This window comes from Mastomys coucha, unplaced genomic scaffold (assembly GCF_008632895.1).
Source record: "Mastomys coucha isolate ucsf_1 unplaced genomic scaffold, UCSF_Mcou_1 pScaffold16, whole genome shotgun sequence".
Lineage (NCBI taxonomy): Eukaryota > Metazoa > Chordata > Mammalia > Rodentia > Muridae > Mastomys > Mastomys coucha.
The window spans coordinates 94,107,775-94,122,005 of record NW_022196898.1 but is presented as its reverse complement, the minus strand read 5'-3'; the positions used below and the strand labels follow the sequence as shown (position 1 = coordinate 94,122,005).

The following is a 14,231-nucleotide window of genomic DNA, read 5'->3' as shown; positions in this document are numbered from 1 at the left end:
GATTATTTCCTGCCTTTGACTCCTCTTGGGTGAATTTGCTTCTTTTTGTTCTAGCGCTTTCAGATGTGTTGTCAAATTGCTGGTATAAGCTCTCTCCAGTTTATTTTGGAGGCACTTAAAGCTATTAGTTTTCCTCTTAGGACTGCTTTCATTGTGTCCCATAAGTTTGGATATGTTGCGGCTTCGTTTTCATTAAACTCTAGAAAGTCCTTAATTTCTTTCTTCATTTCTTCCTTGATCAAGTTATCATTGAGTAGTGTGTTGTTAAGCTTCCACGTGTATGTGGGCATTCTATTGTTTATGTTGTTATTAAGGAGCATCCTTAGTCCTTGGTGATCAAGGACCCTGATAGGATGCAAGGGATTATTTCAGTCTTCTTTTATTTGTTGAGGACTGATTTGTGACCTATTATATGGTCAGTTTTGGAGAAGGTACCATGAAGTGCTGAGAAGAAGGTATATCCTTCTGTTTGAGGATAAAAAGTTCTATAGATATCTGTTAAATTCATCTGTTTCATAACTTCTGTTAGTATCACTGTGTCTTTGTTTAGTTTCTGTTTCCATGATCTGTCCATTGCAGAGAGTGGGGTGTTGAAATCCCCCACTATTATTGTGTGCTATACAATGTGTGCTTTGAGCTTTAGTAAAGTTTCTTTTATGAATGTAGATGCCCTTACATTTGGAGCATAGAGGTTCAGAATTGAGAGTTCATCTTGGTAGATCATACCTTTGATGAGTATGAAGTGTCCCTCCTTATCTTTTTCGACTACTTTAGGGTGAAAGTCAATTTTATTTGATATTAGAATGGCTACTCCAACTTTTTTTCTTGGGACCATTGGCTTGGAAAATTGTTTTCCAGCTTTTTATTCTGAGGTAGTGTCTGTCTTTGTCACTGAGGTAGGTTTCCTGTGTGCTACAAAGTGTTGGGTCCTGTTTACATACCCAGTCTGATAGTCTATGTCTTTTTATTGGGGAATTGAGTCCATTGATATTAATAGATATTAAGGAAAGATAATTGTTGCTTCCTGTTATTTTTGTTGTTAAGAGTTGGTAGTCTGTTCATGTGACTATCTTCTTTTAGTTTTGTTGAAAGATTACTTTTTTGTTTTTTCTAGGATGTAGTTTCTCTCCTTGTGTTGAAGTTTTCCATTTATTACCCTTTGAAGGGCTGGATTTGTGGAAATACATTGTGTAAATTTGGTATTGTCATGGAAGACTTTGGTTTCTCCATTTATGGTAATTGAGAGTTTTTCTGGGTATAGTAGCCTGGGCTGGCATTTGTGACATCAACCCAGGATCTTCTAGCTTTCATAGTCTCTGGCGAGAAGTCTGGTGTAATTCTCATAAGTCTGCCCTTATATGTTACTTGACCTTTTTCCCTCTCTGCTTTTAATATTCCTTCTTTGTTTTGTGCATTTGGTGTTTTGACTATCATCTATCGGGAGGAATTTCTTTTCTGGTCCAGTCTATTTGGAGTTCTATAGGCTTTTTGTATGTCCATGGGCATCTCTTTCTTTAGGTTAGGGAAGTTTTCTTCTATAATTTTGTTGAAGATATTTACTGGCCCTTTAAGTTGGCAGTCTTCACTCTCTTCTATACCTATTATCCTTAGGTTTGGTCTTCTGATTGCATCCTGGATTTCCTGGATGTTTTGGGTTAGGAACTTTTTGCATTTTGTGTTTCCTTTGACTGTTGTGTCAGTGTTTTCTAAGGTGTCTTCTGCTCCTGAGATTCTCTCTTCTATCTCTTGTATTCTGTTGGTGATGCTTGCATCTATGGCTTCTGACTTCTTTCCTAAGATTTCTATCTCCAGAGTTGTCTCTCTTTGTGATTTCTTAACTGTTTATAATTCCATTTTTAGGCCCTGAATGGTTTTGGTCAATTCCTTCTCTTGTTTGGTTGTGCTTTCCTATAATTTTTTAAGGAATTTTTGTGTTTCCTCTTTAAGGGCTTCTACTTGCTTACTCGTGTTCTCCTGTAATTCTTTAAGAGATTTTTGTGTTTCTACTTTAAAGGCTTGAACCTGTTTACCTGTGTTCTCCTGTATTTCTTTAAGGGAGTTATTCATGTCCTTCTTAAATTCCTCTATCACCATTGTAAGATATGATTTTAGATCCAAATCTTGCTTTTCTGATGTTTTGGGATATCCAGGACTTGCTGTGGTGAGAGTACTAGGTTCTGATGAAGCCAAGTAGTCTTGGTTTCTGTTGGTAGGATTCTTGCGTTTGCCTTTCACCATCTGTTGATCTCTGGTGTTGGATGTTCTTGCTAACTCTGGCTGGATCTTATTCCTCCTGTGGGTCTGTAAGCCTGTGTCAGTACTTCTGGGAGATCAGCTCTCCTCTGGTTAGACCCGTGTGCAGAGGGCTGTGGATCAGTCATCCCTCCTGAGTCCTGGGGTCAGAGCACACCCTGGAGACAGGCTCTCTACTTTCAGGAAAGGTGCAGAGAAGGCTGTGGGTCTGCTGTTCCTCCTAGATATAGACTGAGTCCCTGGGTTGGAACACTCCCTGGAGGCAAGCTCTCCGCTTGCATGGAAGGGCCAGAGAGAGCTGTGGATCTGCTGTCCCTCCTAGGTGTAGATAGAGGTAGAAAGGATCCTGTGCCAGCTACCCTGCCACTTCTGAGGCCCGTGCTTCCGGCTGGTCCCACCTTAGAAAGTCCTTGGTTCAGCAAAAGATGTTGCAGATATGCAGATCTTAGGGTCTTTCCTGGAAGATTATTCCTCTTCCCTCTGCCAGGGGAGGATCTGATTCATCACCTCTATCTGTAGTCCAGCTACCCAACAGTGGGCAGCTGTGAATGGGAAGTCCAAGCATTTATTAGTTGCTCAGTCCCACAAGGCTAGTTGTTTCAGGGTCTTCTGTAGAAGTAGGTTCCAACAGATGTGCATGATTCTCACATGGCTGTGGGCCTTTAGGTCAGATCTTCTTCCCTGTCAGGGTGATCTGTCGGACATCTTGTTCTTGAACCATATTTACACCCTTTGTCTTTGTTTCCCTTCTTGTCTCCTTCTTAACTTCAGGCTCATTTCTCCCATCACACACACACACACACACACACACACACACAGGCCTATATAAAAACCTAGGATCCACTGAGAGAAAACATTTTCACGTGGGGCTTATGGGTCACGTTTTCCTTAGGCAAACTGTTGATTGACCCCAGGTGATGGTGACGGTACTTCCGCGGGTAGGAATATGCAAGGACCTCTTGGGATGACTCGGCTCCTTTGCCAGATCCCAGTTGATGGAGCTGAGCTGTGTAGCTGTCATTTGCTGCAGAGCAGCCTCCTTACACTGTGTAGTGGCAGTGTAAGGTCCTCTGCTTGCCATCCTTGTCCTCAGCACTCCCTTTGTGTTTCATCTCTTGAGACCTTGTTCACTTCATTGATTGCTGTCTTGCTGGTTTTACAGTAGACAGTAGATACTCCTCATCTTGTAGTGATTACTTCTAATAGGAAAGGTGAACGTTACAGAACATTTTTATGTCTAAACTTTCAGCCTTCTCCATACCTCTGGATACCATTTTAGTCTGTTAGTCATGATGGTGGCTCAGGGCAATGTGCTGATGTCGAAATGTCTGTTTGCAGCTGCAGCTCTACCTCTTGGGTCTGCAGTCTTAAGCAAGCAATTTGGTCATCGCACATGTCAATTGCCTTACCCGTGCCTGTAAAGTGGGCGCTATAGCATACCTAAGCCCCCCCAAACCTGCATTTTTAATATTATGTCTCCTGGGTATTCCTAGCATTGCTATGTTATTTCCCAATAGCAAAATTCCGCTTACAAGTTTTTGGTTTATGTCTAATAAATATAATGGATTCTCATTCTGAGGAAGGCAGTGTGGGTATTTAGAGCCCTTTTCAGAGTCTTCTTTAGTAGATCTCTTTTCAAACATATTTACTAATGTTTTTCATATGCTACATGTTCCACTTAGATTACAACTTTAAATTGTACATCTCTGAAAGGTTTTGTAATGAGGCCCAAGGGGATCTCTCTTCTGATAGTGTTGGGTGAGTGCACGTGTGCTTTAAGCTTTAGACCACTTTGTCTCCTACCACAACTGAAGCAAGGCTTGCAGGGAGGTTTTAGCTCTTACCTAAATCACATTCACGCTCTAAGATGCCTGCAGACACTGGTGTGTTAGGAGAAGTATTCGGAAGTCACAGTACCTTCTCCTGGTTTCCTAGTGATCGGCCACTAAAGAAAGCATATATGAAATCAGAACAGAAATGTCCAGCAACCATGAGTGTGGTTCACTTCCTGCTGTGTTCTTGCAGGTCCGGTTCCCATCACACTTCAGCTCTGATCTCAAGGACCTTCTGCGGAACCTGCTGCAGGTGGATCTGACAAAGCGATTCGGGAACCTGAAGAACGGTGTGAGTGACATAAAGACCCACAAGTGGTTTGCCACGACTGACTGGATTGCTATTTACCAGAGAAAGGTATGGCTCTGTTCCTCCTTAATGCCTTTGAGAAGGTGTGATTCATCATGTCACAGAGATGCTTTCAACTTTAGTATATTTATAATTATTTAAACTAATTCCCTGCAGGATTTCAAAGGAACTTCTCTTAGATAAGAAAGAACACATGTATGGTTTCCCTTGTAGATTTTTCTCTCCATACTAGCTCTTGACAATACTGTAGAAATGGATTTTAGACAGTACTCTGCAGGGTTGCATTTCAGAACTGATAAAAGCTACATTTAAAAGATAATGTATAAATGAATAGAATCCAAAATCAGCATATAGCCATTCCCAGCACAGAAATCAACTTCAGTTCTGGGATTGTTTCCTCTCATTCTAGCCTTGCGGTGGACATTTACCAAGGTTGCGACTTTCCAATGGGGTTTCCCCAGAAAGATCCAAGCTTTTGACAGAGCACGGCTGCGCGGGTCTGCCTCTCCACTCCCAGAGGTTTTCCCCAGTTTGCTGACCCTCCGCAGTCCACTGAGTGCTTAAGAAGTCAACCATTACTTCACTGATAGTTTCTCTGAAGCTTGTCCTTCTTGCTGTTCTGTCTGTTCTCTCTCAGTTTAACATATTTCCTGAGAACAGAAACTTTACTTCCCTTGTTTTATACCCTCTCCCAGGCCAGAGCCACTGGTGCATGTGCTGCATGCTGCTCAGTCCCTCACTAAACCCATCTTTCTGCACATACAACTGTCCCCCGCTGTCTCTACACACCTGCAACTGTCCCCCGCTGTCTCTACACACCTGCAACTGTCCCCCGCTGTCTCTACACACCTGCGACTGTCCCCCGCTGTCTCTACACACCTGTAACTGTCCCCCGCTGTCTCTACACACCTGTAACTGTCCCCCACTGTCTCTACACACCTGCAACTGTCCCCCGCTATCTCTACACACCTGCAACTGTCCCCCGCTGTCTCTACACACCTGCAACTGTCCCCCGCTGTCTCTACACACCTGCGACTGTCCCCCACTGTCTCTACACACCTGTAACTGTCCCCCGCTGTCTCTACACACGTGCAGCTGTCCCCCACTGTCTCTACACACGTGCAGCTGTCCCCCGCTGTCTCTACACACCTGTAACTGTCCCCCACTGTCTCTACACACCTGTAACTGTCCCCCGCTGTCTCTACACACGTGCAGCTGTCCCCCACTGTCTCTACACACGTGCAGCTGTCCCCCGCTGTCTCTACACACCTGTAACTGTCCCCCACTGTCTCTACACACGTGCAGCGGTCCTTCATGTGTGTCCTCCGGTCTTTATTGGTTTGCTTAGCATTCTTCCACATAGTAGCTTAGGCCCTGTGCTGGTTCTAGGTATCTTCAAAGTGCTAAATGATTAGTGAGGTTCAGACCTCAGAGTTCAAGGGATGGAAGGCAAATCAGCCTGTGGTGCTAATAAAGTTCGTAGGCATCTAGTGAGTGCTGTGCACCTGAGTGGCTAGATGGTCTTATCTGCTTGCTTCCGTGCCTCCCAGAAGACTCTTACGTGTTAGAACTGCAACCGATGTGAACAATGCAACTTTAGCTCCTCTCTAACGGCTGTAGCTGGCCAGCAGCGTTTTGAAGAGACTAGCTGTATTTCCCAGGTTCTCAGTGCTAACAGCTTTAGTAACACCAGTATGTTACTTAATAGTAATTACTTTGCCATGGTAATAAATTGGGAAATTTGAGAAAAGATTTTATCTCTCCTTTCACTCTAGAATGCTAAGTTAAAAATAACTTGGATAAATTGTATATATTTAGCTTTCCCCCTCCCCACCCCCACAAAAACCACAGCTTCTGATGTTTCAGAGTCTTGCCACATTTCATGATGAACAACTGCAGAACCCATTTCCTGAGGAAAAATAATTTAATATTCCATTTTATATTGAAAGCAGTTTTTCTAATTCATTAAAATTTTAAAAGATTATAAAAACAAAGTTATAAAAGAATTTTAATATTCAGCTTATAGCATAGCAAGGCCAAAACAGTACAGTCACCATGCCTCCCAAAGCTCAGAGCTAAGCTCAAGGAGTGTGCTCTGGGCACCATTAGCTCAGCACTGTTCAGTAGTCACAAATAAGGACCCTGGTGATTAAAACAGGCTTTCCAGCTCATAAGCGTGCTTTGTGCCTCTCTAGATTTGCTCGAATGAAGACAGTTCTTCATGGTTAATAAAAGGGATTCTCATCAGTCTTTGAGGTTTTCCTGTTAAAAGGAGAATGCATGTTTTGTTTTATTATATTTTCATTTTACTGATTAAACACATGACCCCCAATAGGATAACTGCTTTACATATCAGTACCACCACACAGCTTCATATCAGTGCCACCACACAGCTTCTCAGTTGGATCCTCGCTTCACCAAGTTCAAATCTCAGCACATTACTATTTGAAAATCTGCCCCCTCTTTTTTTCCTGGGTTTTGTGGGGGTCATTTGCTTGAGAGAGATTCTCACTCTGTAACTCAAGTTGGTTTGTAACTCCATAGGTCTATCTTTAACAACCCTTCTGGGGGGCCAGGGGCAGGGAATCCTCTGACCTTGGCTTTCCAGGTGCTGGGATTATAGGAAGGAGGTACAGAGCATTAAATACCAAATGTAATAAAACATTCAGATTTTACAGGGCACCTGTGTAACTTCTAGCTTTGAGCATTTGGGAAAGGGGAAGGCTATTTCAACCGAAGTAGAAAGAAGAGGGAGGGAGGGAGGAGAGAGAGAGAAAGGAGGGGAAGGGCAGGAAGGGGAGAGGGGAAAAAAGAGAAAAGTAGAGGAGGGGACGGGGGAAAGAGATAAGGAGAGAGACCAACCAAGACCCTGAACTCCAGGCCTGGGGAGCTGTGAGCCTGAGTCAGATGAGTTGTGCACTACAGGCTGGCCTTGAGCGCACTGGTAAACTAAGCATGAGCTTTATTACTTTAGAGTCCAGGTCAGGCAGAGAATTCAACAGGGAGCAGGGAATGCTGAGAAAGACTGAGCTGGATAACTTGGTGAGGGGACAAGTGTGAGCTCCGCCCACGCACACATGGCCTGTGCTGACACTGGGTGTCTTCCAGCTCCTTTCTTATTCCTCATCCCTGCAGTCCAGCCATGACCTCAGTGCTGAGCTTCAGTCTTCCCTCCCATTTGCTGCTGGGCACACATCCCATTCAGGTGCCTCACTACACATGACCGAACCATTGGAAAAGAATCTATTTGACACCTCTTTCCTTCCTAGGCTTAGAGATCTCATTTCTTTAGTGTACAATAATTAACCAGTTACTATATTATTATTAGCATTATTGAGTAACCTTGATTTAGCCCCCTGTGAGTACTAAACTATCGTACATTTGACTCTATTTTTAAACATATTTATTCAAATATTTTTCTGGCATTACTTAGCAATTTTAAAGTTGCCCATATAGTTGCAACTTTCCTTATACAGAATTATTTGTATTTGTCCCTTGTAAATTTTAGAAAAAAAAATTCCTTTAATCTAGCCAGTTTTAGAAACTGACATTTTTCTGTAAAATTATCCCTACTGTTAATCATTATTGTTTTATCATTTTTATTATTATATTTATTGTTAGTCAGTGCTGTACTTAAGTATGTATTTCTGTGACATGTTTTGTGATTTGTTAGTTTGGTGGGGGAGGGGTTGTTTTTCTGCATAACCTTGGCTGTCCTGGAACTCACTCTGAAGACCTGGCTGTCCTTGAACTCACTGAGATTCTCCTCTCTTTGCCCCCTGAGTACTGGGATTAAAGCTGTGTGCCACCACAGCCTGGCTTCTTAGTATTTCATAGTTCTGATGTATAAGGCTTGGTGTGCTGGTGCACACCTTTAACCCCAATGTTTGAGAGGAAAAAACAGGCCAACCTAGTCTGTAGAGTGAGTTCCAGAACAGCCAAGGCTACACAAAGAAACCCTGTCTCAAAAAACAAGAGCTCTGATACATTTTGAATCTTTTCATCCTAATATTTTTTAAATAAAATTTTCTGCTAGTACTCAGCAAACATAATAATTATCTGTATCACACAGTGAGTTAATAATCTTTCTAAAATTGTAATAGAACTGAATTCCTCCTGCTCATGTAGATTTCATGTATCTCAGAAAGGGCTTGACTCATCCCAGATAGTACACTGAGTACCCAGAAGTGACGCATGGCAGCAGGCCAGGTCATCCTGGGAAGCATGTGATGGACAGCTAAATCTTAGTTAGTGAAGTGGGTGTGAGGGCAGCAAAAGCACAAAAAAGGAAAAGCTACCTTAATGTACACATTGGTTTCAGTAAAAAAATAAGACAGTATATTTAAATAGCCCCCTGGCAAGCGTGTATGGGCAACAAAATAGCCAAATGGACCCAAGAGAAAGAAAGCCCAGAGTAAAGAAGTGGCCTGGACAACGGAGCTGCTCAATCATTCTCTAGAGACGTCTGACTCTATGCCACCATCTAGCTAGAAATGAAACAATCGTGTGCTTGGCTCAGTCTGTGTAAGACAAGTGGCAGTCCCAGGCCATAGTGCAAGGTGGCCAGCTGGGAAATGGAGAACATTAGAATCTGCTCACACTTATTTGTCACCTTCTTTTCATGTGTCTATCTTATCTGTAACCTAGGATATATTGATACAGTCATGGAAAAAATAAATAACTATCCATGTAATGATATACTAGAAAATACTTAATGAGATCACTGCTGTACAGAAGAAAAAGCCCTTGAGAGTTTGATACCTGCCTCAGTCATTTATTAGTGATATAAATTTGGTCAGCTCTGTTTTGTAATCTTTAAAACAGGAATGAAAATGGCTGCCTTGGCTTTCCTGCAGTGTGGGGAAGAGGACTTGGGGACGGACAAACAACTGTGTGTGATCGTAAATCTAGTGTAGAGCTCAGTCATGTCTGCTATTAAGGCTTTTCCTTGCGGTCTTAGGCACACCATAAGATTATATGGAAAGACTTACTTTCAGAGTCAAAAAAGGAAAATGTTTAGAATTTGAGTTCTGAGAGATGTCTCTAACTTAGACTTTTCATAGTCAGAGGTTTTAAGTAAGCTTAGGAATTAGAAAAGACATTGAAAGTGTAAAATGTATTAACCGCAGGAGAAAGGGAGTTGAAGAAAATAAGGAAAGCCTTAGAAATAAATTGATAAAAATAAAATAAAATGGGAAGTTTTCTGGAGCTTGGAGCTGGCAATTTGATGCTTTTTGCTGATTGACCTGAAAACTGTACTAGTGTTTGGTGGTGGTTCTCAAATGAAATTGAGGTTCTAGCTAACTTTCAGTGGGTCGCACTTGAAGTACTGCCTGTGTTTACAGATGCCAGTGTGATCCATGCTGGGAATTCACTGTGCTTGGTGTTTGGAAGTGTCTGAGGAGTTGTTCTTTCTCTTACTTTCCTCCTGATGTCAATTACAGGTTGAGGCTCCCTTCATACCAAAGTTCAGAGGCTCTGGCGATACCAGCAACTTCGATGACTACGAAGAAGAAGAAATCCGTGTGTCTATAACAGAAAAATGTGGAAAGGAATTTTGTGAGTTTTAGGGAGGAAAAGGATTGCCTCGAGCTCGCACTCAGTCCTTGCACGCTGTGGAGGTGGAAGGTGGAGCCGAGACCTGCTTGTTGGAGCGGGTTCCAATCCTTCATTCCAGCAACTGCGTAAGGTCTTTCCTGCGTCATCAGTGTGCGCTCTGCAACCACCTGTGTACCCAGGCACCGCTCCGCAGCATTGTCTGTGCCGTCACGCGGTGTACACCACGTCCTCCCGGTTTGGTTTTCCTCCACCCTCCCACGTCCTTCTCATTCACTTCTCTGACCAGTGCTCCCTTTTTTTTCTTGGTGTTTCAGGCAGTGTTATGGCTGTTTGATATTTAAAAGGAAAGCTACATGTTGCTTTTTGTAGTTTTGAGCGATATTTTTGCTGACCAGTGGCTTGAAGATAAACTCTTTAATGATTATTTTTATTTTGAGTAGCTTGGACTCAGTTTTGCCAAAACTCTTAGTAATTGAAGATGGAATGTCGTCTCAGCACGGGGATTTGCATAACTGACGAGCCCTTTGCAGGGGTCGCTGATGTAGCAGTACATTAGAGCACCTAGAGAGCAGTGAGGGTTCCTGGGCGAGGCTTCACTCCCCTGGGCCTTCCAGTCTTTCTCCTCGTGGGACCAGACAGCTGCCTCATTTGTCAGGAAAAGGGAGGGGCGTGGCTCCTTGCCCCAGCTGCCTCCCTTGGTCCCAACATCTCTGTGGGTTAGGAGAGAGGCCTAAGGTTTGTAAGCCTTCGTTCTTCCACGGGGACTTTAGCCAGTATTTCAGGAAAGTGTGACTGATAAATGACACTTTGTGAGGTTTCTCAGTCCTCATGGGCGGGTTCTTAAGGGAAAAGAGCAAACATGGATTTGGATAAATGCTGTCAGCAGAAGCCTTGATTCCTGCTTGCAGCTTAGAGATTCTCTCCTTTAAGGGAGCTTTTCCGTGTGCTTTGGTTCGGAACAGGTAAGAACAAGAGCAGAGCAGCTGCTCTTGCTTCCTCCTCTGAGGGAAGAAGATGGCGGCAGCACTGCTGCAGCCTTGACTTGCATCCCTGCCAGGCCAGAGACAGGAGAAGGCAAAGCTTAGGAAACTGCCACACTTGTATATAATGTTGAGGCGCGACATCTTTAAGTCGTCAGAACTGCTAACCTCATCTTTCTCCTCCATAGACAGAGTGTCTGATCGTGCAGATTCAGTTTTCATATTCGCTTTTCCTTAACTTTTCTATACTTTTTGCCAATTGACTTAATAATGTTGCCATCATGAGGAAATTTCAAGCACTCTTGCACATTTAGTTCAGTGTTTCTTTGTGAATAAATGGCTTAACTTTTTTTTACTATATTTTCATTTTAATTTTTTCATCTCATTTTATCTCTGTACCAGTGACCTACCTTAAATAATCCACTCACCCAAATAGTTTAAAAATATTTCATTTCATGATCAATCTCCAAGGATCTAAGATTGTTTTAAGTCCAACAAACCCTGATGTATATAGAGTCTCTATCTGTCTCCTTACTGGTGCAGGTAGGTCATTGGCAGCACTGCTAGTCACATGTACACACCTTCACCAAGCCCTTCATATGCGCACACACACACCAAGCCCTTCATATGCACACACACACACCAAGCCCTTGAAGACATTGGATGTCCTACCTGAGACCTCCTCTCCACCTATTTGCATGTGTTTTGGTTGTCAAGTGTTTCTGCATGGCAATGTCCCACAATAACAAGTAATGATTTCAGTTGTCCACCTGTATTTAAAATGTGCAAGAAAAATTGAAATACTCTGCTGTAGCAAGTTTTATGTAACAAAGATATATCATCGTATTAATAAATTGAAAACATTATTTGTATAAAATACTTTATTTACTTTTTTGTATTTCATTTAAACCCAAGAACATGCTAATCATGTGTTCTATGTATGCTACAAATTCTCTGGTAGCGTTGTTGTATATTATTGTAAAATTATTTCAGTAAATCATGGGGAATGACAATTTGACTATTATAATTTAGTTTTAAAAAACTGAACAGATTTCTATGAATCCTAAAAATATTTTTTTCTATAAAATTATTCGTACCCAGCTAGAATCTCTCCAGGTTGATGACCCCTAGGCATATGTTGGTTTCTGGGCTTCCCAGCCATTCCACTTTACTGTCTCTTTTGAAGTACATGAGCAAACCTTCAGCTGTGTCAAGGGGTCTATTTCTGACTAACCAAGTACACTAAATTGGAATATTTTTAACATGCCTAAAATTTCCATTTTTAGCCACAGCTGAAAAGATTTTCTTTAAAAACTTGAAATAGTAAGTCGGTGGCAAAAACCAGTATTTTATTCAAATTATATTACGTAAGACAGAAGAAATGGTGTTTTGCCCAGTAAATCAAGAGATGGCATTGATAGGACTGAGAGGGGAACTTTCTGGCATTGTACAGACAGAGGGCAGAGACAGGCACTGTGTGGGACTCTGATTCCCCGGGTCAGGCCAGGGTTCCCTCCTTAGCCAGTATTCTCAACGGATATCATGCTTTGGACTAAGTCTCTACAGTCACACATTTCTGCGCATCCTTCCTCTTACCTTTGACAATGTGCTGAAAATCCTTTGACTATCATAAAGGCCTTGTCTCTCCCATTCCTTACTCCCTCACTGATGCTAAGTATACACTTGATATCAAGCTGCCAGCCTACCAAAAAGGTGCCGTGGCTTATGGGCACTGCTGTCTTGTTCTTGGTGTGTACTCGTACTGATTGCCCCTGGGTCGGAAAAAAAAATGCTCATTGTAAACCCAAAAGCAGACAATTATCTTTTCCCACTGACTGTATTTCTTTCCTTCTGCTTGTTGTAAGAATCAAATGAAATAATGTATGTAAAGGCACCTTGTAAACTGTAAGCTTTCAATGTAAGACGTAAGGTGTGTTATCTCATTAACTAGTTCTTCGTTTAGAGTGCAATTTCCTATGCGCTAGTATAGCTAGGAAATGCTGAAAATGTGTTTTTTAATTCATCAATAACCGCAAAATTAAAGTATGTTCAAAGGATCAGAGCTGTTGAGTCTTCTATCCAGTGCCCGTTGTCCTGGGCTTCTGTCCTGCTGACGTGAGAAGTGGTTATGGATTCCTAACTCTCAGATATCTGGGGTGATCTTTGGGGCTGAGATCTGAGCAAAAAATAAAGTGTGAATAATCAGCAAATCTATCAGCAATCTATACCTTTATTGTGACACTGCTACGTACAACCTGGTGTTGCTAAGAAGTCTTCCTGCTTCATTTGGGCTTCAGATCGCTCCTGACATTGGAAATACATGTATGAATTTGGTGCTGCAAGGGCCTTCACTCTCATTGGCAGTGAGCTGGGAGCTTGCACTTTATTCTTCGGGGCCTCTCTGAGCTCGCCTCTACCCTTTGCTTAAACCTTATGGTCCAGCATGTATGGCTACAGCAGCAGTTTGCCTGGAGGAATTACCAGTTTTAGGTAATTGTTTTAATAGCTTGCAATTCCATTTGATGATCTTTGCAAACACTTGATGCATTTTCTAACATGATTGTTTCTGTTTCCAGTACTAAGTATTTTAGTCATTATCAGGGCTTAATACAAATAATACAAATTCCCATTCTCTCTTTTTTTTTTTAAGTAAAACTCTGGGCATGTCTTTATCCTATAACTATTGTTATTATTTGAGATCTAATAATGAAATTTCTTTTGTGCACAAATGTTGTATGTAAAGATGAACATTTGTTTTCATTTTAGCTTTTCTGATTATATTATGCTTAATAGTCTTTGTGCTTAGAGGGTCTCCGTTTAAATTGTGTTATAAACAAAATTGAGCAGTTACCCAAGCATGATGATGTACACATGATGAGGCCTGTGCTGAGACCAGCTGATGAGTGCGGCATCTCCACGGAAGTCACTTCCACCACATCTTGGTCTTGGACTCCCAGACTCCAGAACTGCAAGAAGTTAGCGCCAGCAGTCCACAGAGCCCTGCTGTGATGTGCTAGCAAATTAAAACACCCACCGAACCAACTGCATATGCCCATATTCTGAAAGGTGCCTGGCTCTTGGCCAGAACTGAACTGGATTTTAAAAGGTGGAGAGAGTGGTACATTCATGAAGCTCAAGGTGCCTTCTCTCCTGACTCTAGGAGAGCTACTGGGACACTGGGAGTCGGAGAACACGGGGCACTCAAATCCCTGTTAACTCCCAGGTAGATTGTCTCTGAGTATTAAGCTTATCTCTTAGAGCAGTTCAAATTGAACATGAAAAATCACAGCACTTTAA

General features: G+C 42.2%; 1 protein-coding gene and 1 long non-coding RNA gene across 5 annotated transcripts in view; one reads left to right on the top strand and one right to left on the bottom strand.

Annotated features, from left to right (window-relative positions):
• Positions 1-12,991, top strand: part of Prkacb (protein kinase cAMP-activated catalytic subunit beta) — a 94,931-nt gene extending 81,940 nt beyond the window's left edge. For all 4 annotated transcript variants that reach the window (XM_031375784.1, XM_031375783.1, XM_031375785.1 and 1 more), the window contains exons 9-10: positions 4,279-4,443; positions 9,840-12,991. In XM_031375784.1, the coding sequence (XP_031231644.1) occupies positions 4,279-4,443; positions 9,840-9,965 (291 nt within the window). In that variant the 3' untranslated portion in view covers positions 9,966-12,991. The remainder of the gene's footprint in view (positions 1-4,278; positions 4,444-9,839) is intronic.
• LOC116093929 lies at positions 6,396-9,924 on the bottom strand. The gene is made up of 2 exons (XR_004119895.1): positions 9,817-9,924; positions 6,396-6,657 (listed from the first exon to the last, which is right to left on the bottom strand). It is a non-coding gene; the product is annotated as an uncharacterized LOC116093929 (long non-coding RNA).
• Positions 12,992-14,231: the final 1,240 nt, after the last annotated feature.